This window comes from Nannobrachium achirus (assembly GCF_963921795.1).
Source record: "Nannobrachium achirus genome assembly, chromosome: 5".
Taxonomy (NCBI): Eukaryota; Metazoa; Chordata; class Actinopteri; order Myctophiformes; family Myctophidae; genus Nannobrachium; species Nannobrachium achirus.
The window spans coordinates 25,398,879-25,423,998 of NC_137814.1; the positions used below are offsets into that span (position 1 = coordinate 25,398,879).

The following is a 25,120-nucleotide window of genomic DNA, read 5'->3' on the forward strand; positions in this document are numbered from 1 at the left end:
CAACCCCCGTGTTCGGGGGAGGGAAGCCGGGGCTGGGAAGGTGATATTTGTTACTGCATGACGTGCATGTAGCCTACTGTACTCCTAGAGGCGTTGGGGGAAGAGTAGGATGAAGGCAGGTGAGCCTATAGGACACAACAGCAGTGACAACGATGGTGTGTGCAGGGAGGAATCAATTGGCATAATGGCCAAGTGGCCAATGGGGAAAACATACCGGCGGCGGACAGGCTGCGCACATTTTAGTCAGGAACACTCACGTCAAAGTAGATTTCATCTAACCATTTATTGCATGAATGGAATACAGTTCATCAGTACAGTACATTGCAAGTATTTGAGCCTATGCCAGACTCTGATCAAAAGGTGGAGTTTGTAGCAGCAGCAGATCCGAAGCTTCGGATGAAAGAGGAGCAGAGCTATAGTGAATGCAAGCCGTATTTAAAGGAGCCTCCCTTACTGAGCGAGAGCTCTGATTGGATTAGACAGAGTGATGTAATGATTAGCAGATCTGTGAGTGAGGAGTAGGAAAGGAGCTGACTGACATCTGATTACAGCTGAGGCGGGTGAGACTGCATAAACGCTGAAACTTCATTTATCACCGCGCAGCAACGCCTGGAAAATAGAACAGTAGCATATCGGCGCGGCGTGAACGTGCTGATTGGTATGCGGTCAGAAATAAGAACACTTCTGGCCACCGTCGGCGTGAGCGTCTGGGAAACCGGGGATTTCCCCGCTGGGCCGCTAGGGGGAGTCCGGCGAGCGGGCCGCTGCAGGTCAATGCAGTGTTTCAATTGAAACGGGCCTCGGCCGTCAATGCGAATGATCGTCGTCCATCAGAAACCCCCATTGGGGCCCCCTTTCTGTAACGTGCTAGTTCTGCCTATGTCCTGTTGCCAGGGGGGACTCCGACTGCCAGTAAATCTCAGTCCAAATAAATGACGCTCATATGTGAATGACACTCTATCGGAAGCCCCCCTCAATGGGCCCCCTCTATCACGCTGTGCCTGTGAGCTGTGACGCTGCACACCGATTGGCTTCACTTTGTAATACGAGCTAGGCGCGCGGTTTAGTTGTTGGATCAGATGGACTATCAAAACAAGTTGTTATTAGTTAGAATACATCACAGAGCCTTTCAAACGAGAGAGCATTTGTGAGTAAAGTTGGCAAGTTGTTCAACCACTAATTAACAAGAATGCACGCTCATTTTAAGATGGCAACAACAAACATGGACGCAACACTGGTCTGTCGCATCCTATGGTCGCATCCAGTCAGATGAAACATGTCATGTGGACAGCTGCACACGTTAAAACGTTACCTTGGAATGGAATATATCTGAGGAGCAATTATGTCAACTTCCCCAAAAGGCTGTCCTGTCTTATTAAACCAGACGCTGGGACAGCATCCACTGCTTGTATTGTATCCACAATATAACTTGTGAGTATCCTAATTTATTACCTTAACATGTCACGCCAATGCGCAAATGGTAATGTGGGTAGCCTACAGTAATTAATGTACAGTATTTGTGCAAGTTGGCCCTACATTTGTGGATAGCCTATGCATTATGTTCAAACAGTTCAATCCAAAACATAATGCTTATAGTCCAGTAATTTTAGGCCAAAATTAGGCTAAACCTAAAACAAATTGCAATAGTAGCAAACTCAACTGATTCTGTATCCTCATTATATCCTTAGTGAGAGAAAAAAAGTCCCAAGGAATCCCATCAGGGCAAAGTTTTGAAAACGACCTACCTACCTTCACTTACTATACACTATAATATAAAGGAAAAAATGACTCCCAAAAAAATCTGCTTTAAGTGGGATGTGAGGGATCAAACTAGGGGTTTTTAATTATTCGGAATCCATTGCAAGCATTTGTTTTGCACGAAAAACATTCATTGGGCAAGAAATGGCCACTCAAAATGATGGTTTAGTGATGAGTCATCAATTTTCACAGTCTTTTGGGGTCCGTTTTTAGTGTGGCGTTGGAACCGTTCATTTTGAGGAGGGGGTGCTCAAGTGAAAAATTGACAATTAATTAATAAATAATGCTCAATTTTGACAATTAATTAATAAATAATGCTCAAAAATTTTTAAGCTCGCGCGCTCGCATAGGGCCGGTCTGATGCAAATCCCAGGGCTGAAAATTCCTCCCACACCGAGCCTGCTTCTGGCTCACGAAATTTGACCATCGTGCCATGCACAGTCTCACACATAAAACCCACAGGACATAAACTACAAGATGACCTGTATGATTTTATGAACTAGGGGAACCAGCCCAATTTAAAATTGCAACATTCTTTCTTTTTAAAAACAAGATGGCGAAAGCACTTTTCTCTATACTGCATCTTTAGTAGGGCAGGAGAGAGGGGTCTACCAGCACCCCAATGACATGTTTTCGAAACCTGTTTTTTTTGGACCGTTATGATGTCTAGTTATGATTTCTGCTTGTTGCCGTCGCCAACTAATGTCCCATGGGGTTCATTTTTAACCTTTTCTCACAACTATTCCCAATCTGAACCATACAATGGTCATAACAGAAAATGCCATAACGCTTGATGTAAACAACCTACAGGGACAAATGAACACACTTTTCTATATGATTTTGACCCAGGGAATTCATTAAAGTGGTTATTTTTTACATTTAAGCACATCTTGACCCTATTTCAGGACAGAAAACGGCGAAGAATAACCCAAAAATGTTCAAAACACGTCTATACTTCTCTTTGTACAGATGAATTAAGGTGTATTCTTTTGATACCACAGGTTTTTTAGGACCCTTATGATGTCTAGTTATGATTTCTGCTTGTTGCCGTGGTCAACTAATGTCCCATGGGGTAAATTTTTAACCTTTTCTCACATATCCCCAATTAGTGTGGGGATTTAGGGGAGCAAATGCTAAATTCGTGCAATTTTGACTTAAAGCGCGAAATTTTGCCCAGATGTAGCCCAGGGCTTGCTCTAATGATTTAGCTAGGGCGCCCGAGTCTGCGACCTTCGGGGTCTCCACAGCGGTCAAATCAAGTTGGGCTTCCATTGACTTTCTATACAGGAGGAAAATACCCAGAAAAAGATTTTTTTTCTGGGTATTTAAGGAGGATCTGAGGGGTCTAACTAGGGGTTTGTCATGATGCTGAATCCATTGCAGGCATTTGTTTTGCACAAAAAACATTCAGTGGGCTAGAAATGGCCTTAGAAAACAATACACGTATGGGTGAGTATTCATGTTAGTCGGAGGCCTTAGGGGTTTTTTTTCTCGTGCTAATCAGTCTAAAAGTTCAAGATTTTGCACAGATGTAGCTCAGGGCATGCTCTAATGATTTAACTAGGGCGCCCGAGTCTGCGACATTCGGGGTTGCCACAGCGGCCAAATCAAGTTGGGCTCCCATCGACTTTAGTGATGAAAAGTGATGAGTCATCACTTTTCAGAGTTGTGTGGGTGCTGTGGCGACCCCGAAGGTCGCAGACTCGGGCGCCCTAGCTAAATCATTAGAACATGCCCTGAGCTACATCTGTGCAAAATTTTGAACTTTTAGACTGATTAGCACAAGAAAAAAAAACCCTAAGGCCTCCGACTAACATGAATACTCACCCATACGTGTATTGTTTTCTGAGGCCATTTCTAGCCCACAGAATGTTTTTTGTGCAAAACAAATGCCTGCAATGGATTCAGCATCATGACAAACCCCTAGTTAGACCCCTCAGATCCTCCTTAAATACCCAGAAAAAAAATCTTTTTCTGGGTATTTTCCTCCTGTATAGAAAGTCAATGGAAGCCCAACTTGATTTGACCGCTGTGACGACCCCGAAGGTCGCAGACTCGGGCGCCCTAGCTAAATCATTAGAGCAAGCCCTGGGCTACATCTGTGCAAAATTTCGCGCTTTAAGTCAAAATTGCACGAAATTAGCATTTGCTCCCCTAAATCCCCACACTAATTGGGGATATGTGAGAAAAGGTTAAAAATGAACCCCATGGGACATTAGTTGACCACGGCAACAAGCAGAAATCATAACTAGACATCATAAGGGTCCTAAAAAACCTGTGGTATCAAAAGAATACACCTTAATGTATCTGTACAAAGAGAAGTATAGACGTGTTTGAACATTTTTGGGTTATTTTTCACCGTTTCTGTCCTGAAATAGGGTCAAGATGTGCATAAATGTTAAAAATAACCACTTTAATGAATTCCCTGGGTCAAAATCATTTAGAAAAGTGTGTTCATTTGTCCCTGTAGGTTGTTTACATCAAGCGTTATGGCATTTTCTGTTATGACCATTGTATGGTTCAGATCGGGAATAGTTGTGAGAAAAGGTTAAAAATGAACCCCATGGGACATTAGTTGGCGACGGCAACAAGCAGAAATCATAACTAGACATCATAACGGTCCAAAAAAAACAGGTTTCGAAAACATGTCATTGGGGTGCTGGTAGACCCCTCTCTCCTGCCCTACTACTTAGGCATTGACTTGGCCTAGGACAATATATTGAAGTCTTCACTCCCTAACCTAACCCTAGTCGGACTAATGGGACATTGGATTGTCGAGATTTTCCCGCCGTCCGCAGCCGATGTGTGTCCCCCTTAAATCAGGGAGAAAAAAAGGGGTAAAAGTGAGCGGTGCTAACTTAGCATGTTATCACACATGCATATCTCCATGTTATCACACGTGCATATCTCCTTGTATGGGTTGTTCTGTCCGTGACATCAGCGGCGGTGATGACGGTCTATGCGTATTTTCTATGGCGTTAGTCTCGTGTGAAGTTAGTCTCGTACTATACGGACATACGGATGTGACGATATGCGATATTATCGTATATCGTGATAAAAAACACTCATGATAATCGTATCGTGGAGATTTCATTTATCGTGATATCGTCCTCCATCATGCACTGGGATCAATTCACCTTTTATTTGCCGAGCTGCATATTCCGGTACCATTTAAACCCTCTATTGGTAAAAGGTACTTATAATATACATACATACAGTAATAGTCTTTTTTTCACTCTCTATTAAATGTCTTTGCCAAAAAATAGCCGATCTACAAGCTCACAATGCGTCGCAAAGCGCCAGGATAATGGATTTTGATTATTGCGATAATATCGTAAATCGCGATTTCTTTTGTCACAATAATCGTGATATGACATTTTCATATCGTCCCATCCCGACGGACATATAGGGACAAACACACAAAGCCAGATATAGGAGCGGTTAGCAGGATTTTACATTGTGGGGGCTATTTCACCATCAGAGTCTGGGAAATACAAGGAATGTACGCTGGCGAGGGGACACTTTGACAGCGTGTGTGTTTCTAACAGCGCGCTGACAAAACATGCTGGGAAAAGGACAAAAGGACCTCATGGACGCGTCTGTGAAGTGAGGAGGAGAGGAGAGGAATAATGGAGAGGAGCGGAGAGAGAGAACCGAGGGCCGCACGGCGGGATGACGACCAGACAAAAGCATGAATAGAGGAAAGAAAGAAAGAAAGAAAGAAGGAAAGAAAGAAAGAAAGAAAGAAAGAAAGAAAAGAAAGTAAGAAAGAAAGAAAGAAAGAAAGAAATAAAGAATTAGAATGAGGTGTTTATCAAATCCATATTGTTGAAGTCGCTGACTCACTTGAAAGACATTGCAAGGACAAAGAGCAGAGAGAGAGAGAGAGAGAGAGAGAGAGAGAGAAAGAGAGAGAGAGAGAGAGAGAGAGAGAGAGAGAGAGAGAGAGAGAGAGAGAGAGAGAGAGAGAGAGAGAGAGAGGGTGAGTACAGTAAAATGCTAGAGACATGCAGAGAGGGAGGGGAAGAGAGAGAGAAAAAGGGGTGGTGCAATGACCTTTAGTGAACTTGTGAATTAAATTGAGTTGAACATGGACTTCACATTGCATCTCAGATCATCACTTGTGTACATCTGTGTGTGTGTGTGTGTGTGTGTGTGTGTGTGTGTGTGTGTGTGTGTGTGTGTGTGTGCGCGTGCGTGCGCGCGTGCGTGCGTGCGCGTGTGCGTGCGTGCGTGTGTGCGTGCGTGCGCGCGCGCGTGTTTATGTTTATATGCTTGTGTGAGAGAGCATGCATTTGAATATTCAAGCGAGTGTAAAGTCCATAATCAAAAATCAACACACTGCCTTGGCTTCTCATGCTTCTACGATCTCTAAAGCACGTTCTCTTTATTATCTTACGGTATATTGTACACAGTTTTCATATGTATATTTCTCAGAGCAGCAACCATAGCTGCAGTTTCAAGTGGCACCGCTTCGCACAGCGACACGGCAGCTACACGGCAGCACTCTGGGAAAAGGTCTATTCTATAGGCTGCATGTGGCCTCTTGTCTGCCTCTAGCACTCAGTGTCTCAACGTCAGGTGGTTCCGGGGTTGCCTGACTGCAAGCGTCAGACTCTTCACACATTACGTTATCACTTCGTTTAGTGAAAGAGTCTGATCCTTCGGGGAGACATTCTACTTCTGGGGGGGGCGGGCTAAAGCCTATTGATGTCACACACACACACACACACACACACACACACACACACACACACACACACACACACACACACACACACACACACACACACACGCACACACGCTTAGAGCCCCCGACGGCGACGTGGCGTGACATTGCAAAAATACGTTATTTCTCATAACATATTATATGATTGCATGTTTACGTAGGCAAAATGGTATTAAAACGTAATGAAACGGCACTATTGTATAGTTTATTAAAAGAATTCGAGTCGAGTCTGACTCCGCCATGACAGTTTTCACGGACCAATCAGAGTCCACTAGCGACTCTCACATAGGCAGAAGAGCTCTGAAGGGAGGGGGCTGGGGGGGGGGGGGGGGGCTGGGACCGGACCAGCCTACCACGTGCCCGAAGTCTACAGCCCTGATTGGCCTATTCAATTCGCCCGCTCTTCAGGCGAGACCGAAATAAAATAATTAATCTCCGGGGTCAGTCCACACTACACACCACCCACCAACAGGGGGTGGTAATGTGCGGACTGATTTATCAGGCTAGTTCCGGGGAACACCAGGGTGTCCGGATGGACCTCTACAGGTCTGTAACTCTGAGAGTGCACAAATGGAACCAATTGCATTTGTACACACTCAGATTTAAATGATCAAAGAGAATTTTAAAGTGTAGATTGGGGTCCCAGAGATAAAAAAAAAAAAAAAAAGAAAAGAAAGAAGAAAACTCTCTTTGTCCATTTGGGGACCCCTGGTGGTGGTGCCCAGACCAGACGTTGAGAAGCATGGCTCCAGCAGAACATTCGACATGTTAGCTGTGTGCACCTGCACTGTGGGATTTTACCTAATAATGGATTTGTAATTGGAGCCAGGTGTGCTGTGAATGTTGTTTGGCTCTGATGATAACCTCAATTGAAAATGTTATCACACTTTTTACCTGGCTGTGCACCTTGCATCTCTCCTGCTCCTCTCTCCTTTTCTTTGGCTATAACATCTAGTGAGGTTTCCCATTCCTCCAGTGTGTATACACTCTTTCTACTTCCTGCATTTTGAACTCTGAGTCGGTGTCTTTACATGCATAGCCTATATGTAAAGACACAAGGTATGTTCGAATGGCATTTGTGTGTCACGTGGGGCGGACCACATCAGAAACAAGGCCTTCTACGGGGGCCTCTTGCGGGTCACAGCCAAGGTCAGAGAGAGAAGGATGAGGCTGGCTAGCCACTGTGTGTCAGGCACCCGGAACTGGTGGTGAGCAGCAAACTGACACTGTGGGAGTCAACGCAACGTAAGTGACTTGCTCCTTTGTTTTTGCCCTTAGTGCGTTTTGGGCGGTTTAATGTCCCAATCGGCTTCTGTTTGGATGTTCTCAAGTTGTGGGTGATCGAACGTGTGTGGATGAATTATCGTTATTGATTATTATGTGAGCGTGGGGTTATGTCTCATTATAGATCTTGGCATATAGACAGACAGTGGTAACCTAAAGTAGCCTCGCGCAGCCAGAATAATCTGACATTGCAATGAAAAATTGCCCTTGGCAGATTAGGTCTGGCCCCGCTCTAGGGGTGGGCAATATAATCGATATGGCAATACGTCGCGATAGTTTATTTGCCAATACTGTATCGATACTTCAGGCCGTAGTATCGCGATACTTTGAGGAAAATAAAATACGTTCCCATGCAAGGGAACCAATGGTAGAAGTCCGGTCCTGACACTCTGCTGCCTCTAGATGTCGGTTTACTATAGTAGCTATACTGTACTTCCCCTTCCCACAGTTCAGTGAGTGAGGTCTCTCGAGAAAATGGCTGCGAACGACGAAAACAACAACATTAGAGCAGCGTCTTCAGCTTTTAAAGCTGATATATCGCAATAGTATCGTATCGCTAAGATTCGCAATATATCGTGATACTATTGCATCGTGACCCAAGTATCGTGATACTATTGCATCGTGACCCAAGTATCGTGATACTATTGCATCGTGACCCAAGTATCGTGATACTATTGCATCGTGACCCAAGTATCGTGATACTATTGCATCGTGACCCAAGTATCGTGATACGTATTGCATCGCAAGATTCTTGCCGATATCCACCCCTACCCCGCTCAGTTATTCAAATATTTCACTGCTCACAACTCGTGAGGAACCAACCAGGGCCCAGTATGTAAATGGCATGCAGGTGTATCACCTTTGTGCTACCCTGATTGGTTGTAGGTCTAACAGAATAGAGTCTGTTTAAATCTTTTTGTAATCCCCCCTTGGACAAAAGACACTGAGAAGAACCAGACAAATAACCACACAGTGATATTGTCTGGCTATGCAAGGCTAAATCTAAAGCGCCTGTAGGAGCTGTGATAATTTGGGTTCAAACCAAATGGTGTGTTAAAAAGTGAAATCCCTACTGTATATTCTGGTAGCATCTGCTATAAAGTGTTTGTTCAATTACGGGATCTCCCTGTGTCTCTCAGACTAAACAGAAAATAGCTTTTCAGGTGAAATAATATCGTCCAATCAGGAGAGAGATCATTTATCAGTTGGTGTTCCAGTTCCAGCTGTGTCTGCTCGTTTATTTGTTTCAGCAGCTCCAATTTCACTTGTTTATCTTGTATTGTAGTATGGCTTCTCTCTCTTGATTGGACGAAACTGGTATCCTGACCTGAAAATGTACTTTCTGTTTACCAAAGAGCAGGAGAGACCCCTGTTACTGAGCAAACGCTCTATAGCAATAATGGGATTATAAAGCAATTTAACACTTGCAATAATTATTTAAAAACAAACCTTGCTTAAACCATGGCAGGGGACATGAGGAAGGGGACTGAAGACTGCAATGTAAAGCCCTATTTATACTTCGAAGTACAACGGTGCCGCATGCGGAAAATAGCTAATCTACAAGCTCACGGTCACACAACGCTATTGGCCACTGACCAATGGTTGACTTAATGGTAATATCGTCTTTGTCGGGTGGAAAAACATCGCTTCACGCCACGTTTCCAGATTGCAGATCTGCTACTTTTGATGCTTTTGTGTCATGATGTAATATGATCAACGCCCCTTCCCTATGTTGACGCCATTGCTGCCTGAGGAGGAGTTCTTGTACTCGAAACATGGGACTCCCTCTTTCATTGGCGTCGCCCAGGTTGCGTCTAAACCCTAACATTTAACTTCACAAAAACTACAGGTATATGCCTAAACCAAACCTTCACCCAAAACCTAACCCCACAAACACTATGCCTAACCCTAAACTTAAACTCTAACCCTAACCCCACAGAAATGATACCTAAACCTAACCTCAAAACCCTGTCCACATGCAGGCAAAACACCGGGAAAAGAGACTCTCCCCTCGAAACACATTGCTAAGTAGCCAATTGTTTGTTTGCCTAAACAAATAGTTGACAAAATAGCTGTTTGAAGTCATTAAAACTACTACCACTAATAATAATAATAGTCTTTATTGTACCCTTGGGGATATTCATCTTCTGTTCCGACAGTAAAACACATAACCATAGCACAAAACAATATAGCACAGAACTACATAACACCACAAAGTCCCCAGTATATTGCACCGTCATATCAGCGAGGCACTTCGTTTAGTCTGACAAACAAACCTTTTGCCATTCCGAAGTTCTGTGTCTTCGTCCATATGGTCAGTGTCATTTGCTATTGTGAGTGCTAAACTGTGCTTTATTGTTCCTATCAGAACGTGTGGGTGTGGGGTACGGGTAAATACTAAAACTTATTTAGCGTTACAGTGGTGCCTGTCTGGTCTCCCTCCTCAATAATTTCACATCTCTACAGAAGCTTTCAGGTAGGGAAGGGACGATACGCGATATTATCGTTTATCGTGATAAAAAAACACTCACGATAATCGTATCGTGGAGATTTAATTTATCGTGACATTGTCCTCCGTCATGCACTGGGATCAATTCACCTTTTATTTGCCGAGCTGCGTATCCGGTGCCACTTAAACCCTCTATAATTGGTAAAAGGTACTTATAATATACTTGTTACAGTCTTTTTTCACGCTCTATCAAATGTCTCTGCCAAAAAATAGCCGATCTACAAGCTCACAGCGCGTCGCGAAAGCATGTAAGCTTTCACATCGTCCCATACCTACTTTCAGGGCTCTTTCTTTTTTGCAGTGACCACATCAAGTGCTACATTATTACAGGACTTTTAGCTGCACAGCGCGCCAGCCAGCCAGCCAGCCAGCAGCAGGGACTCAGGGACCGGTGCACAGCGTTCAATGTCTTGATCACAGTAGCAGTATGCCAGGACACAGCGCCGCTGGTGAAGACTGACACACTGGCTCTTGTAGGGATGATGGAAACCGTGACCCTTAGATTACAATTCAGCCCCAGTCGAAACCACCAGGCCCCCTGACAGGCTTGTACAGCCTCCCTTTCCCCCCCTTCGGCACGCTCCAGTCTTTGTGTTATCAGGCTGATTGTTAACGCTGCTGCAAATGTCGCATATTCTTACTGCATCACTTCATTGTAAGTCATCACTCTGGATGAAAGTGTCGCCCATAATAAATGGATGAAATGTAAAAAATGAAGTCTGTTTTTTTTCTTCTCTTCGTCTGCAGTGTAAGATATTCCCCTCTGGCTGTATTTTATATTTAACTTTAGCTAGGAATGTTGAAATTCTGAAATATACATATCGTCGTGGTCGGGTAGAAACCTCGTATCTCCAAGTTCGCAAAGTAAAGCCCTGCTTCATCATACAAGGCCGTCGCACAAAAGTAGTGAAAACAGCAGATCTACAAGCACACAACGCCTCGCGGTGCGAGGCGTTGCGAGGCGGTGCGAGGCGGTGCGAGGCGTTGTGTGCTTGTAGATCGTCTGTTTTCACTAGTTTAAATCATTTTTTAAAATGATAAATGCAAACCGAACGGTTTTGGACATACAATGTTTTCACCCGATAGCGACGATATATAACCTCCTTCGTGCTGAACGGCACGGCACTGTGGTTCACTCTCTGGTTCGGGGACCCCCAGGGATCCAAATGTGTAACTCTGTCAGCGTACAAATGTACATTTGAATTCTTCTTCTTCCTTCGTGCATCATCATCCTTAGAGTTAAATTAACACTGAGGACTTTATAGTAGAGATGAAGATCATACCTGTGCGAACAAGACGTGCATAACAAGACATAATCTCCTTGTGTGGGCCGTTGTGTCCTGATGTTAGTTATCTCCATACATGTTCCCCGGGGGTGTAAAGCAACCACAAGCGTAATTTGGACGGGTTTTTGGGTGTTATAAACCCAAGGCCCCCCCCTAGTGTCAAAATAAAATTTGTTTTCAATAGACGCCCAATGCGCTCCATATTATATAGTCCTACATATAATAAATTCATAGGCTATTGTCATTTCCGATATATTAGGAGTCTCTACTCTCCTAATCTGTGGGCCCGCTCATAAAAGTACAAAAGCTTTTATTTTCGCATTATCGTGAGGAAGCGCCAATCATAAACATCCGGTAATGTGCTATTCAAACTTGTCAGCCAACTTGTCAACAAGTGAAAGCTGGGGAAGGGAAACAAACGCTCATGTTCGCGGGAGAAAACGTGGAAGTCAAGATACTGGGTGCACGTCCAAAGGATATAAAATAACAAATGGAAAGACCACAAAATCGTATATTTTGTTGGTGTGGATGCTTGCTTTGCTTTTTGGAGGAGACTCTGGACCTAAAGCAAAGGTAGGTCTATCTGAATTTATCTTGCTGTAATCAGTGTAATCCACTTTAAGCTGCCTGTCTTTTTGTGTAACAACGTGACCGCGTGCCTGCGTGTGTTTGTTTTGATTGTGTTGGTGGTGGTGTTCCAGTGTTCGCGTGTGTTTGCGCTTGCACTTCATTTCGGTGCTTCGGTTGTCGCGTGTATGTTTGATTCGTGGTGTCGGTGCCTGGGTGCGTGGCACAGTGGCACTGCACATGAAAGAGAGGGAGACAAGGAGTGTGTGTGTGTGTGTGTGTGTGTGTGTGTGTGTGTGTGTGTGTGTGTGTGTGTGAGTGTGTGAGAGAGAGAGAGAGAGAGAGAGAGAGAGAGAGAGAGAGAGAGAGAGAGAGAGAGAGAGAGAGAGAGAGAGAGAGGAGTCACTTTAAAGCAGTGATATGGAAAGGGAGAGAGATGGAGAGATTATTTTATTTTGTATCATACTGTATGTAATGCTTTGGCAATATAAGAATGCTTGTCATGCCAATCACTCATGGTTGATTCTTCTGCTTCACCTTTTTGGCTTGTTGGCTCCTTCTATTGTCTAAAATTAAATAATATAGACGAATGCACAGAACTCTGCCATGTAGTTGTTCATTAGGCTATTCACAGCAGTTATTGTTAGCCTATGATTTCCACTCTGAATTAATCATTAGTGTATGGCTGTCAATCTGTGCTAGACAAGACCCGACAATTGTGGGTCTTAGCCGTCGGACTGACCCGCTCACATTGGTCCCTGGGCCCCTGAGCCCAGGGCCCCTTTGATCTGAAAACCCATGGGGAATAAGGTCTAATTTCGCCACTGAAAGCAACCCTTTACTCCTCTACATTTATTTGAAAACTTTAGTTAATAGTTACTTTGCAGGTATACAGTACATTATAATGTTAAAACACATGCCACTTTAGCCTTTGGGTATTTGAAAATAGACGATCTACATCTACAAGCTACTTTTGGTACTTTAAGCACATTTTGATGTCAACACTTTCATACTTTTACTCAAGTACATTTTGAATTCCGGACTTTTGCTTGTAACCGAGTAAGACTCCCTAATCGGGAGATAAACGACGTCAGGTCACATGTAAAATCGGCCTGATGGTGGCACTAAATGGGACAGATCCATGTTGATGACATGACTGTAGACATACAGTGTGCCTCTTTGCGTGATTTTAGGGCAAAATCTGTAGGAGCAGTGTCCAAAAATGTGTTTTACAAGAATCGGCCTCATGGTGGCGCTAGAAGAGGGCCATGTGAGAAATGAGGGGTGGAGGTTGTGGTTTGGCAGCCAAGGAGTGTGTGTGCACACTCCTTGCCCTAAAGTGATTTTAGGGCAACATTTGTAGGAGCAGTGTCCAAAAATGTGTATTGCAAGAAACGCCAGACATGTAGGAGTGGTCAGCACCGCTCAAAAAACTATGAATGCTATCAAACATTGGGTCCGTGGGCAAATGCACATCACACTCTAGCTGGGGTTCATGAATTGAATATGGTTGAGAGAGAATAAAAAAAGCGGTGCGTACAGGGCCCTATCTCACCTCGCAGGCCCTCTCCGATCCCCAGGGCCAGGCCGTCCTTGGTCCACTGGACGATCCCTGTGTAGTTGAACACCACGCAGGACAGAGCCACCTTCTCCCCCAGCACCACCGACTGGTCTGCAGGCTCCTGGGAGAAACGCACGCACCAGCCTGGAGGGACACACACACACACACACACACACACACACACACACACACACACACACACACACACACACACACACACACACACACACACACACACACACATGGTAGGATTACTACCCATGGCCCATAGGTGGCAAAAAGAACAAGCTAAATATATTGTCGTTGTCGGGTGGAAACCTTGAATGTCCAAAGCAGTTTGTTTTGTATAATTTTTAAAATGATTTAAACTAGTGAAAACAGACGATCTGCAAGCACACAACGCCTCGCATCGCGAGGCGTTGTGTGCTTGTAGATCAGCTGTTTTCACTGCTTTTGTGCGATGGCCTTGTGTGATGAAGCAGTGCTTTACTTTGCGAAAAAAATTACAAATTTGAAACTTGGAGATACGAGGTTTCTGCCCGACAGTGACGATACAGTGATGCGAGGCATTGTGAGCTTCTTGGCTACTTTCGGCATTTTGTGTAGCTGTCAAGACTAGAAGAGGGTCTGTCTGTCTGCACTGGACTGATCAGCACCACACTTCTGAGAAGTTTGTGAACAATATACATCTTCGTCTTCTTTGCTTAATTTCTAGGTTTCGTTTCACCGATCGTTTTGATACATATAACATGGTTTTACCATCATTATTATTACTCCAGAATGGTTTTTTTTGTCATGGAGTTAACTTTCTTTCTGTATCTTTATGGCTTCTGGAGTGCCTTAGTAGGCTACCAGTGTTGTTTTCCTTCTTTATTTAATGGGGATATTGGGGCAGTTGAGGACATTTTTCAGAGACCACAATAACATTTCTGAAGCAAAGATTTCCTTCGTTGGAATTCTGCTGGAACTCATTTCCTCACAAAGAAGATAGTCCCCAGCCCAGAACACAGGCTGTTGCACAATTGTATCTTTAGTTTTGCAGACATAATGCATAAGGAGGTAACTGAATTGCCAAGTACATGCACCGGTATGAGTTTGTCTTTTACACTAGTATTGGACTTTTACATACATGTACACTGTATGCATACATGACGTGAAAGCACTGACAGGATGATTTGTTTGTTTGTGTGTGTGTGTGTGTGTGTGTGTGTGTGTGTGTGTGTGTGTGTGTGTGTGTGTGTGTGTGTGTGTGTGTGTGTGTGTGTGTGTGTGTGTGTGTGTGTGTGTGTGTGTGTTTGTGTGTGTGTGAGTGAGTGTGTAATTTGAGAAATAGATGTTGTGAGGACCATTCTCCTGATAGAAATGGCAGTTTTATGATTAGGGTTGAAGTTATGGTCAATTTAGCATTAGTTGCACGCCCATTGCTTGCAGATATGCAAGCTCACGTTTCGCAGCACGGCACAATGTGAGCTTGTAGATCGTCTATTTTCGGATTATGTTTATAGGGTTAAAAATGCCAGAAATGTATACAAAATTGTATTCATAAAATCACCGTCCTAAAATACTTATGTCCTCACAGGTATACTAATACAAACGTGTGCATGCGTGCGAGCGCACGTGCTTGTGCAATATTGTGCCATTTGTATAAGCATGGCTTGTGCGAGAAAAACAAAATCACGGGTAAGCTGCGGAACAGCCTCCTCTTTCTCATCTTCCCACAAAAGATGTGCTTACATGCACAGTTCCTGCGCTGACAAAAGCCTTGTGGCGGGTGCCGTGTCGCCAAAAACACCAATTAAACGAAATGAGAAAACACGGCGGGCTATGAGGGGCCACGCACGCACCGCTTATAAAAGCCTGATTTGAAAATAGGCAATCTACAAGCTCACTACGGGTCGTGGCGGGATGCGCCGCGAGCTTGTAGATCGGCTAATTTTTACGCGCGACACGGTGCTGTAGCGAGGATAAATCGGGGATAACACACTGGAGTAGGGAACTGTTTGTCAGGTGAGGAGGGGTGGGGTGGGGGGGGGGGGAGCAGAGTGCTGTTTTCATTCGTTTGCATCATCAGGTAAAATGGTTTCATATTCCACTGGCACTCTTGCAGGAGGGCGCATTAATTAAGGGGGATGGAACCAAACTGGAGTGTGTGTGTGTGTGTGTGTGTGTGTGTGTGTGTGTGTGTGTGTGTGTGTGTGTGTGTGTGTGTGTGTGTGTGTGTGTGTGTGTGTGTGTGTGTGTGTGTGTGTGTCGCAGATGACATGGTGCATATAAATGTACTGCATTTACACATGGTGAGACGCACACGCCGGCCGCGTGCACAGTCTGCGCACACGTCCACAATGCGTACACACACACACACAGCACGTGCTTATACTGTACACAACACTGCATGCACGCAAGCATGTGCATGCACGCAGGCACGCACACACACACACACACACACACACACACACACACACACACACACACACACACACACACACACACACACACACACACACACACACACAAACTAAATCATATACATGCACATGCCTCTCCACCCAAACAACAACTTGGCATGTTAAAAGGCACATATTGAGACATAGAGTATGAAGTATGCATGTTGTGCAATCTAGCACACACGCTAACCGTGTTGCACAAACACACGCGCACACGCATGCACGCACGGGCACGCACGGGTACACACACACACACACACACACACACACACACACACACACACACACACGCACACGCACACGCACACACACACACACACACACACACACACACACGCACACGCACGCACACACACACACAGAGTTGGTGTTTGTCTTCCTGTGGGCTATTCTTTCCTTGGATCACGGTTAAAACAATCCTATTAGCTAATTAAGGCAGAACGGGTTAATAAAGAGGGTATGGTGGGGGGGTTCTAAAGGGTTAATAAAGAGGGTATGGTGGGGGGTGGGGGGGGGGGGGGGGTTCTAAAGGGAGGGAGGGTCTCATGGGGATTCAGACACAAAGCGCTCCAACAAACGGGGAGATTTCCTGATTTGTCAGGAGGATTACGGGAGCCGTCACGTTATTTCCGCGGAAGGCTCCTTTATAATGAAGTAAAAACAAGTCTTTATTCTTCTGTGAGACAAGCTCCACTTTGATGTTGTAACGTCGCTCTCCTCAGTAGTGGGTTCACAACGATGGATATCTTGATTTCAACGGTGCCGATAGCGGGCTTATAGCGCGTCTTCAAATCTGGTCGCTTTTTTCCTCCGAATCAATGGGATTTCATATTATTGTCATTACATGGAGCATGATTGGTTTCTTATCAAGACGGTACTTATCACTGACAATGAATTACTTTCAGGAGGCTAATAATCATTGTTCTACATGCACACAGAAAAGAAAACATCCTGTGAAATGTATGTCTGTGCGCATTCGCATACAGTAGGCCTACAGGAAGAGTGGGCATTGGCAAGAGACATTACAAAATGTATATAAATGTATTTGTGGATATTGGCAAGAATCTTGCGATGCAATACGTATCACGATACTTGGGTTATGATGCAATAGTATCACGATATATTGCGAATCTTTGCGATACGATACTATTGCGATACTATTGGGATATATCAGCTTTAAAAGCTGAAGGCGCTGCTCTAATGTTGTTTTCGTTGTTCGCAGCCATTTTCTCGAGAGACCTCACTCACTGAACCGTGGGAAGGGGAAGTAGCTACTATAGTACAGCGACATCTAGAGGCAGTGGAGTGTCTGTTCCGGACTTCTACCATTGGTTCCTATGCATGGGAATATATTTTATTTTTCTCAAAGTATCGCGATACTACGGCCTGAAGTATCGATACAGTATTGGCAAAGAAAATATTGCGATGTATTGCCATATTGATTATATTGCCCACTCCTAAAAACTATAAAGACTTTGGAAAAGGGTACAGTACATGCACAGTAGACTTAAATGTACCATTTAACTCGCCTATCTACAGTATACAGCTTTTCTAGCAGTTGTAGAGAAATACTAGGCCTTAATTGTCGAATGTTCAAGCATGTTCTGATCATGCATATACTTTACATTACTTAATTACCATTCTCTAAATATTGTATCTGGGAAGATGTACAAGGTCACAGTACGTGGTGTTGCGTTGTGAGCATGTAGATAGCACAGTTATTTGGTATATAAATCAGGCTTTAGTGGTTACATGTGCATGTACTGTACCTCTCCTGGACTGACAGAATCCTGACAATGTCTACTCTCTTCTCTCCTGTGCAGCACTGTCTGTCTGCCTCCATAAAGAGAATACTAAGCAGACCAGACTGCCAACTCTCCCAGAGAGAAAGAAGAAACGAAAAAAAGTTTTACAGCCTTGGATTAAAATACTATGCCGTCACCCTTGCACCAGGCATTGGTAATTCAAAATGGGATATCACAGTTAGTCATCGAAAACCCACCGGCATAGAGGAGATAAAATGTTGTTGATTTATCTCGGGATCCGGCGCCAACAGGGGCATTGTTTGTTAGTTTGTGTGTCTGTCTGTGAGTGAGCTACTCTGCAGGAAAATGGCTGCACTGAATGTCAGGGAACTTTCAGCACCGGTGGTGCTCTCTATAGATTACCAACAGGGGCGTCACACCAAATTCTGGGCCCTGGGTACAAGGATTCACTGCGGGCCCCCCATGAATGTTAACTATTGAAAAATAGCAGACATACAAGCTCACAGCGCGGCACCGAGTGCCGCGCTGCGAGCTTGTATATCTGCTATTTTTGAAAAATCGTGAAAATGTGTGCAAGAAACCTATGTCAAGGACCCCCAAGATGATATGTATTTGGCCACGGACCCCGATCTCAAAATATTTAGTTCCAGGGACCCCCAGAAGCAAAATTTGAGTTAGAAATGTTCGCTTAAAAAATACATATATTCAAAGATTTTCACAAATTTTCACAACTTTTCAAAAATAGCAGATCTACAAGCTCGCAGCGCGGCACTTGGTGCCGCGCTGTGAGCTTGTATATCTGCTATTTTTCAATAGATAAAGTTATTAGGGCCCCTCCACCTTGGGCCCTGGTAACTCAGTCCCACTTTCCTACCCCTTACAACGCCCCTGATTACCAATTACCTGGTGCATTCTGGGGGTTAACTGGGTCAAGATTTAAGGTCACAGAAGAGGGAGAAATGTGTTAGTTAGTTAGTTAGTTAGCCTGCGTGTTGTGCATTCTTCCCCTCTTTCTCCACAGTTCAGCTATTGCCGATTCTCAATGTATTCCTGTCGCTATAGCTTTCACACTGAAACGTTGATTAAGGCCTATGCGAACTTGTGTTGACTTAAAGTTGAGTTATTTCCAAGCTATAAAAACTAGGGTTCAGAGTTTTGGAGGTCAAGGTTATCAGTCAAAATGACATATTTACACATTGCCCTCTCGCTGTTTGTTTTGGTTGCCCAAAAACAACCAATCTTACAAGCCCACAACGCAGCACTTGTGAGCTTGTCGATCGGCATTTTTTTTGGCAAAGGGATTTGGCGTAGAGGGGGGAAAAAAAGCTATCCAAGTACCTCTAGTCGTAACTCAAGTCTGTTCTCTCTGCCTGCCCCGGCAGCATTTGTTCACTGTAGTGCAGTGTCACCAGTGACTTATGAGTGTAAGGCGTGTTGCAGTGTGTGTGTGTGTGTGTGTGTGTGTGTGTGTGTGTGTGTGTGTGTGTGTGTGTGTGTGTGTGTGTGTGTGTGTGTGTGTGTGTGTGTGTGTGTGTGTGTGTGTGTGCGTGCGTGCTTCCCTGAGGAAGAGTGGCTGAAACAATGACTGTAGGCGTCGTGTGGAAACAAAGGTCATCAGCGGTGAGAGGCTGATAATGTTGATCTGTGTACAGTATATGGTATTTAAACACTTACATACAGTAAGACACATCGAGGTGTCGCATTGCGATGCGCTTGTAGATCTTGCCGTTTTCACTATTAAAGGACGACTTCAGCGATCTTCAACCTAGCTTCGTATAATTGGTCCTCAACGCTGCTCACGGTAAAATTGTACCATTTCTGTCTACTTGCTCTGTGTCTCAGAGGAGGGCTGTGGACTGGGTTTCTGAACCCACCCACCAGTGACGTCATCGATGGGGAATCCAAGCTCGAGGTCGTCCTTTAATGTCTTACAATTTCGGAAAGTCTTCATTATTTGAGTAAATAGGGACACCAAATTGTCAAATATTAGAGGCAGAAATTGTGAAAATAGCCGATCTACATGCTCACAACGCCTCGCTACGTAGATCTGCTATTTTCACAACAGAACCTTGTTATACAAAATATTAAGAGTTGAGGCATTACCTCAACTCTTAGTGCTCATCAAGGTCAGGGGGTCCCCAGTTACAGTAAAATATGATTATTTTGGGGGTCGCGGCCTGAAAAGGTTGAGAACCACTGGTCTTATCGACGTCGTGGGACAATAAAGTGTGGGAGCAGTAAAAACAGAAAACAAGGCGGTTAAGGTCTGCTCCGCCGGCTGTTTTCCTGTGAAAGAGGAAGACGTCAGCCGTGCCGCCATGGGACAGAACCTTGATGTGCTGCCGCTATCCTCACTCTGCAACATGAGTGATTTACATATGGGTCACGTTATGCATGATTTATGCACGTTCTCCTGCTATTACAAGTTTAGACCCTCAACGTACCAGTCTCTACAGAACAACACACAACACACTCCCCTGGGAGGGACACTGCTGTGTGTGTGTGTGTGTGTGTGTGTGTGTGTGTGTGTGTGTGTGTGTGTGTGTGTGTGTGTGTGTGTGTGTGTGTGCGTGCGTGTGTGTGTCTGTGTGTGTGCACGCGCACACTATCATACATACAGAACTGTATGTGCGTGTGTGTCTATGTGCATTAGCTCTTATGTGTATGCGCCCAAGAGCATATTTGTGTGTTTATTGCATGATCGCCTGTCTACAGTACAGTATGTCATGCCTGATGCTTGTGTGTGTGTGTGTGTGTGTGTGTGTGTGTGTGTGTGTGTGTGTGTGTGTGTGTGTGTGTGTGTGTGTGTGTGTGTGTGTGTGTGTGTGTGTGTGTGTGTGTGTGTGTGTGTGTGTGCAGTGTGTGTGTGTCCACAAAATGAGTAAAATGTTTTAAAAGATTTTACCATCCATCTAAGATTTATTTAGAAGTCAGGTTTAGAGTTAAGAGTCAATGCCTGACTTACTAATTAGTTGCATGCGGGTGTCATAAAAACAGCCGATCTACAAGCTCACTTGCTTGTGAGCTTGTAGATCCGCTACTTTACGGCATTAGGTATAACGTTAACAAAATGATAAAAATGCCTTTATGGCATTCATAAAATTGCCATCCCAAAAATGTTGATGTCCTCACAATCATAGGAATACAATCGTGTGTGCATGCGTGTGCATGTGTGCGTATGTGTGTGTGTGTGTGTGTGTGTGTGTGTGCGTGCGTGCGCGTGTGTGTGCGTGTTTGCGTGTGTGTGCGTGTGTGTGTGTGTGTGTGTGTGTGTGTGTGTGTGTGTGTGTGTGTGCCAGCCTGCAGCCATGGACTCAGATTGTGTCAGAGTCTCACTGACAGAGAACAGAGATGTAATTAACCCTACGGGGGTCCTACCCCCCCCCCCCCCCCCCCCCCCCCCCCGCGCTTCCCTCCACATCTCCTCCCACATCCCTCCCTCCTCCTCTTCAGTCTCTCATCCTCTCTCTCCTCCTTTCCATCCCCACTTCCTCCTCTTTCTCTCTCTCTCTCTCTCTCTCTCTCTAACTGCCTCTTCTTCCCTCCTTCGCACCAAAAGCCCCCAGTCTCTCTCTCCCCTGCATATTTTATCCCCCTCCCTCCTTCTTTTCCTCGATTTCTCCTTCCATCCCTCGCTCCGGGAGGTGAGGTAGGAGGACTTCCACCCCTCCTCCTCCTCCTCCTCCTAGAAACACTGCTGCTGAATTCCCTCTCTTGCTTTTCCCTTGGCTCACCTCTCTCTCTCTCTCTCTCTCTCTCTCTCTCTCTCTCTCTCTCTCTCTCTCTCTCTCTCTCTCTCTCTGTGTGTATTTCATCACTCTCTTTCCAGGCTCTTTGTTCCTGCGACTGTCATCTCTCTCTTTCTTACACAGTTACACTTTTCCCAGACTTTCTCTCCATCTCTCCTCCGTGTATCTCTGTGTCTCTATTTTGCTCACTCTTTGCCTGCTCCCTCTCTCCCTCTCTCTCTCTCTCTCTCTCCCTCTCTCCCTCTCTCTCTCTCTCTCTCTCTCTCTCTCTCTCTCTCTCTCTCTCTCTGACTTCCACCTCTTTTGTGCCCCCCCCCCCCCTCTTCTCTCCTCCTGTCTCTCCTTTTTTACATCTTTGCTTCCCTCTGTGCCTCTGTACCCTGGGGGTAATGTTATACTGTGTAGGTAGGTATAGCACTATTGGCCATCTCTCTCTCTCTCTCTCTCTCTCTCTCTCTCACACTCACACACACACACACACACACACGCACACACACACACGCGCGCACGCACACACACACACACACACACACACACATTGCGTAATGACAAGGCGGGACGATGATAGAGGGATAGATTTTCAATAATGGCCTCACAGTGTCCAGACATATTATCTTTAATACTTGCTATCCTTGTTGTCCGTGTCCTTGGTTTCACCCTGGCGGTATAGCCTGTTGTTCACTGCATTCACAAGTTCACGCTGAGTTAGAACCGTTTTAAGATGATCTTTGGGTTGAAAATATTTTAATTTCCAGGACCCCCATAACTCTTTTTTTTCTTCTTTTTTATGAAATTATTTTGAAAAATATTGAATTGAGAATTGTTCTGGGGCTATTTTTTGAAAGTCTTTTGAAATAATAACTCTTGAAAACAAAACATATACTGTAGGAGACGATAAATAAAGGGACATTGTACTTAGCCTGATTTCAGACTCAGCTCACGCTTTAGTCTGAAACTGTGCCCTATTCTGAACGATTTCTGGGGGAGGGACTTTTGTGCGAGGGTGCAGCGAGTGATCGCGACGCACGGCGATCGCGACGCACGGTTGCGGCGTGTGTTTGTGTGTGTGTCTCTGTCTGTGCCAGTGACTGCTTCCACACAGAACTGCGACCAGAAACATGTAATCAACATTAACAGCTTGGTGAAATCAGCGCGTCGTACATGCGCGTGCGTGTGCCTGCTGCCTGTTGGTGAGTGAACTTCGTTTGAATCGTTTCAACTGCTGCGTGGATTGGATATTCGTTAGACTCACCCCCCGCGCACATTGGAGCAGCCGCGATTTTTGGTTGGGAACAGCCGATTCATGTACTCAGCTCTAGACCAGAGAAACAGTCCACTCTGAGAGTGGGCGGGGTCTATGGTCTGGAAGCAGGCTACATGGGTCTGGGAACCACTAGAATAGATTATGTATAAGATGCACATAAATGGTAAATGGTAAATGGTGCATTTATATAGCGCTTTTAATCCAAAGCGCTTTACATAGATTGTGCATTACATTCACCCATTCACACACACATTCATACACCGGTGGCGGAGGAAGCCATGCAAGGCACCAACCTACTCACCGGAGGCAATTAGGGGTTCAGAGTCTTGCCCAAGGACCCTTCGACATTAACTCAGGGGGAGCCCGGATTCGAACTGGGAACCCTACGGGATTTATACCCTTCGTGCTCTAATACCAGTTTCTCTACCCCTGAGCTATGCCGCCCCGTATCACAGATATCACAGATACTGTATAATATACTATGTATAGAGACCACTCTCTCTCTAGGCTACTACTGAATAACTACTACTACTACTACTACTGAATAACATACCTACATTACATGTATAGATAGATACTGCATACTAGCCTATACAGTTACTGACTGTATGTACATTATTTAGGTATTTAGCAGACGCTCTTATTCCAGTGCGATTTACAATAAGCAAGGACAGCACAAGGTAATGCATCAAAAGGAACAGCGATAGTAATCTAGGATCGTAGGCAAACCCAGAACCTATCATCAGTCTAACGGTAGAATAACCCCCAAAAAATCAATACATTGAAACTATTCTCTCCAGGCATTCTGTGATGACGGCCCACTGTGCTACAGCAGCCAGGGGTGTCGCAGCAAATTCTGGGCCCTGGGTACAAGGATTCACTGCGGGCCCCCCATGAATGTTCTTCATAGGGGGAGCGTGTTATTATGCATTATTTTGTGCTTTTAACTATTGAAAAATAGCAGATATATACAAGCTCTTGCGAGCTTATAGATCTGCTTTTTTTGAGAAATGCACATTTGTGCAAGTCTTTGAATATTTCAAATCCTTCTAAGGTTTTTTTGAAAAACCATGTTTCTATATCAGTGCTGCTCAAACAATTTCATGTGAAGGACCCCCGAAATGATTGGCCATTGACCCCATCTCAAAATATTTTGTTCCAGGGACCCCTCAGAAGCAACATTTTTGTTACACATTTTTGCTTAACAAATACATATATTCAAAGATTTGCACACATATTCACGACTTCAAAAATAGCAGATCTACAAGCTTGCAGCGTGGCACTCGGTGCCGCGCTGTGAGCTTGTAGATCTACTATTTTCAAGTATAAAATAACTAAGGCCCCCTCCACCTTGGGCCCAAGTAAGTCCCACTTCTCCCCCCTTGTGACGCCCCTGTACAGCAGCAGCTGAAGAAGGAGCTCTCTTACAGTGCTTGCAGATAATGTTGCATCCTCAGACTTTTCTAACACCGCAGAAGAAGCACTTAACTCTGTACTGTATATTAATATTTAACTCGATATGTACAGTACAGAGCGAATTACAACCGCTGGATTCCCACATTTGCATACAAATGATACTCCCGCGGTAAATCCACACAACAGAGGTTAAGTGTTTGTAATGTTTGAAAGCATTATGCGCCCTGGGGTGCAGAGTGTATCGTCGTTGTCGGGTGAAAACCTTGTATGTCCAAAACCGTTCGTTTTGCATTTTTCATTGTAAAAATGATCTACAAGCACACAACGCCTTGCACCGCGAGGCGTTGTGTGCTTGTAGATCTGCTGTTTTCACTACTTTTGTGCGACGGCCTTGTACGTGAAGCAGGGCTTTACTTTGCGAAAGAATATACAAATTTGAAACTTGGAGATACAAGTTTTCCACCCTACGACGACGATATACTGTTAGAATGTTGATAAAGTCACACGCAATACATGTTGTATTGTACCGCGAGAGCCTCAGTGTTAATTAAACTAAGTGTGTACAAATGCCCTTGTAAAGGGTCCATCTTTACAATGACAATTTGCGCTTTTTTTAGCTTTAGGCACTCTTATCAAGACGAGTCACTACAATCAGAGCAGAATTGGATTAAGCTTAATTGTCTCTATTGCTAACGCATACAAAAAAAATGTCTGTGTTAATTGGGAATGTACAAATGTAATAGCCTGGCATGGCCAGACTAATATCACTAATACTTTATCACATCAA

General features: G+C 44.6%; 1 protein-coding gene across 1 annotated transcript in view; it reads right to left on the bottom strand.

The window, feature by feature from the left end:
- Positions 1 to 25,120, bottom strand: part of kirrel1b (kirre like nephrin family adhesion molecule 1b) — a gene marked incomplete at both ends in the record, with an annotated part of 106,108 nt that overhangs the window by 58,867 nt on the left and 22,121 nt on the right. Inside the window, 2 exons of the mRNA XM_080725668.1 lie at positions 13,689 to 13,838; positions 20,235 to 20,260. Coding sequence (XP_080581794.1) covers positions 13,689 to 13,838; positions 20,235 to 20,260 — 176 coding nt within the window. The remainder of the gene's footprint in view (positions 1 to 13,688; positions 13,839 to 20,234; positions 20,261 to 25,120) is intronic.